Genomic DNA, 2500 nt, shown 5'->3' on the forward strand with positions numbered 1-2500 from the left:
CCTTCTCTTCCTGATTCCAGGCCTGGGCAGGTGGCAGCATTTCAAATTGGGCGACATATGCCTCCCAGGCCACCTTCCCGTCGTACTCAGCTGGCTTACGCCTCACAGAATGTCTGGAGGCCGAGGGGCTGCGGGGTGGAGAACGCGTGCCGTGAACTAACACGCCCGGAGGGGAGGGAGGGGGTGAGGGAGGCAACGAGGCGGGTTGACCGGGTCCGAGTTTGCCACCACCTGTCCCCAAGGGAGCGGTTCTGATAGGTCCCCAGCCTCCTGCAGCGGCCACCGGCTCCGACACAACGCTGCGAGGCCCGGGGGTTCCCTGCCACGGACCCCAGGCAGACCCCAGTAAATCTGACACTCTGGCATCTGTTGCCAGAACCTCGTCTGCCTTCTCCGCGTGCGACGTTGCTGCCTCGTGACGCCGCCTTTCTGCTTTCACCTCCTCCCTCAGGCCCTGAACCTCACCTTTCAGAGTCTGCACCTCCTCCAGCAGTTCACTCTTCACGCTGCCGCACGCTTTGTCGGTGTACTGCTGCGTTTCCATCTTCACAGATGCGAGATTGCCCTGTAGCACCTCAACAAGATGGCAGAACTGTTCCTCTGCCTTCCTTGCCTGCATCTCAACGAGATGCTGCGCCTGCTCCTCTGCTTTCCTTGCCAGCATCTCGACAAGATGGTGCGCCTGCTCGCGTGCCCTCTGTGCCTGCTCTTCTGCCCTTTGTTCCTGCTCACGAGCCCTTTGTGTCATTTCCTCCCTCATACCGGCCAGCATGGCAATGATCAGGTCCATCTGGCTTGGCTTTACCTCACTCGTGCCTGCCTCCTCTCCCTCATGGCTGCCATCTTTGGACAACATGATGGATCAGCGTGTCTCTCTGTTCAATTATCACAGATCCCACTTCTGACACCAATGTTACGCCGGCCGCCTCGTCTATCTGCCACCAACACGAGGCAGGCTAGGCAGACGGCGTGCTAACCACAGGGTCGTGAACACAGAACAGCTCCAAGAGGCACCGAACACCACGGCGTCCCAGAACACCACGAGGGGCCACACCACGTGGCAAGGCAGGGCACGAAATAAACACACTCTAAAACATCTTTCCTTTATTTACACTAGTTATTTACCCGTACACTTTTCTATAGGCACCATACAGGGGGGAAAGCAGCACATCACACTGCACAATACAGCTTATAACAGGGCAACACAAAGTATATCAGGTCACAAGGGTCACACGCGAGGTCTTCCCAGGGGCAGCAGCTAACTGCGTCTGTCCTGGCCTCGCTCCTTCCGCGCCGCTTGCCCAGACATTACGTCATGTTTGTCCAGCTTACATCATTTTATTAGGAACACATGTTTCGCACAGAGACAAAGACCCACTGGCGTAGCACTATCCCCCCCTATCAAGCAGACGACCCGTCTGCTCTGACATACCTAAACATGAAATAAACAACAGGAAACATAAAGAAAATCCTTCCTCAGAAACAAACAAAATTCTTTCAAAACAAAAGAAAACATAATGGTAAATTAGTTCTCAGAAACAACATAAAAATCTTTCATCCAGCCCGGCTTTCTTCGCTCTTGCCGGGGTTGCCGCAGTGGTGTGGGCAGCGGTTCTGTCGCATCGCCCTCACCGTCCAAATGCTTGTCCTCATCTTGGTCAGCATCTGTCACGTCCTCATCCTTGGCTCCAACAAGACTCCACCCGACTGCTATTCCGTCAGCCAGCTGCAGGTTTTCAATGGGCTCCACAATGCTTTCCACTCCATGCATCTCTCTCGACAGTCGACACCAGGTCCTAGACTCTGTCCTGGGGGCAAGGTGCAGTTGCTCAGCCGTAACTACCTCTGCACAGCCAACCTTCGGAAGCAAGGACACATCATCACCGTGCATCCTTACCAGCTTCCGTCCAAGGTCGACACACGCCTTACTCTGCGTCAGGTAGTCAAGGCCCAGCAAGCATGGCTCGTCCGATCGGCGACATATCAGCAGCCGCTGCACCGCGCTGCCCACGCCGATACGAGCCTCCACTTGCCCCTTGACCTGCACACAATGCCCCATGACACCACACAGTCTCTGTGGTGCGTCTGGAAGTCGCGTAGTGGCCAACATATCAGGCCGCACTAGGGTCTCTCTGCCCCAGTGTCCACTGTCAGACGGCATGGCTTCCCATCTACTAAGCCCTCCACCTGCATCGAGCTGGTTGTCGACGGCAGCTACTCAAGTCGGGGTCCAGGAACCGAGGACGGCTGGGTTTCGGCCCCCTTCTCCAGCCTGTCCGAGTTTTCCGCATGTACCACTTCCTTAGCTTTGGGACAGGCACTGCGTCTGTGCCCTTCTTCGCCACAGCCCCAACACGAGCCGTGGAATCTGTACGGGCTCACCCTCCTCGACACTGCCTTCATTTTCACTTTCCGGCCCCAGAGATCACGGCGGTTCTGGGCGGCCGGCTCTAGGCCACTGGTTCCCTTCAGGAAGGCCTCGAACTCCAAGGCCCTCGCC

General features: G+C 56.6%; 2 protein-coding genes across 2 annotated transcripts in view; both read right to left on the minus strand.

Moving 5' to 3' along the window:
* The window catches only part of LOC147471967 (uncharacterized), a 2703-nt gene extending 1758 nt beyond the window's left edge, over positions 1–945 (minus strand). Inside the window, exon 1 of the mRNA XM_086536369.1 lies at positions 1–945. This exon is cut by the window's left edge and continues 1758 nt beyond it. Within this exon, the coding sequence (XP_086392495.1) occupies positions 1–856 (856 nt within the window). The 5' untranslated portion in view covers positions 857–945.
* Positions 946–1092: 147 nt separating this feature from the next.
* The window catches only part of LOC147471968 (uncharacterized), a 3124-nt gene continuing 1716 nt past the window's right edge, over positions 1093–2500 (minus strand). Inside the window, exon 1 of the mRNA XM_086536370.1 lies at positions 1093–2500. This exon is cut by the window's right edge and continues 1716 nt beyond it. Coding sequence (XP_086392496.1) covers positions 2215–2500 — 286 coding nt within the window. The 3' untranslated portion in view covers positions 1093–2214.

Source organism: Penaeus japonicus, unplaced genomic scaffold (genome assembly GCF_977035675.1).
Source record: "Penaeus japonicus unplaced genomic scaffold, GWHDUDI00000001_assembly GWHDUDI00000004, whole genome shotgun sequence".
NCBI classification, from domain to species: Eukaryota; Metazoa; Arthropoda; class Malacostraca; order Decapoda; family Penaeidae; genus Penaeus; species Penaeus japonicus.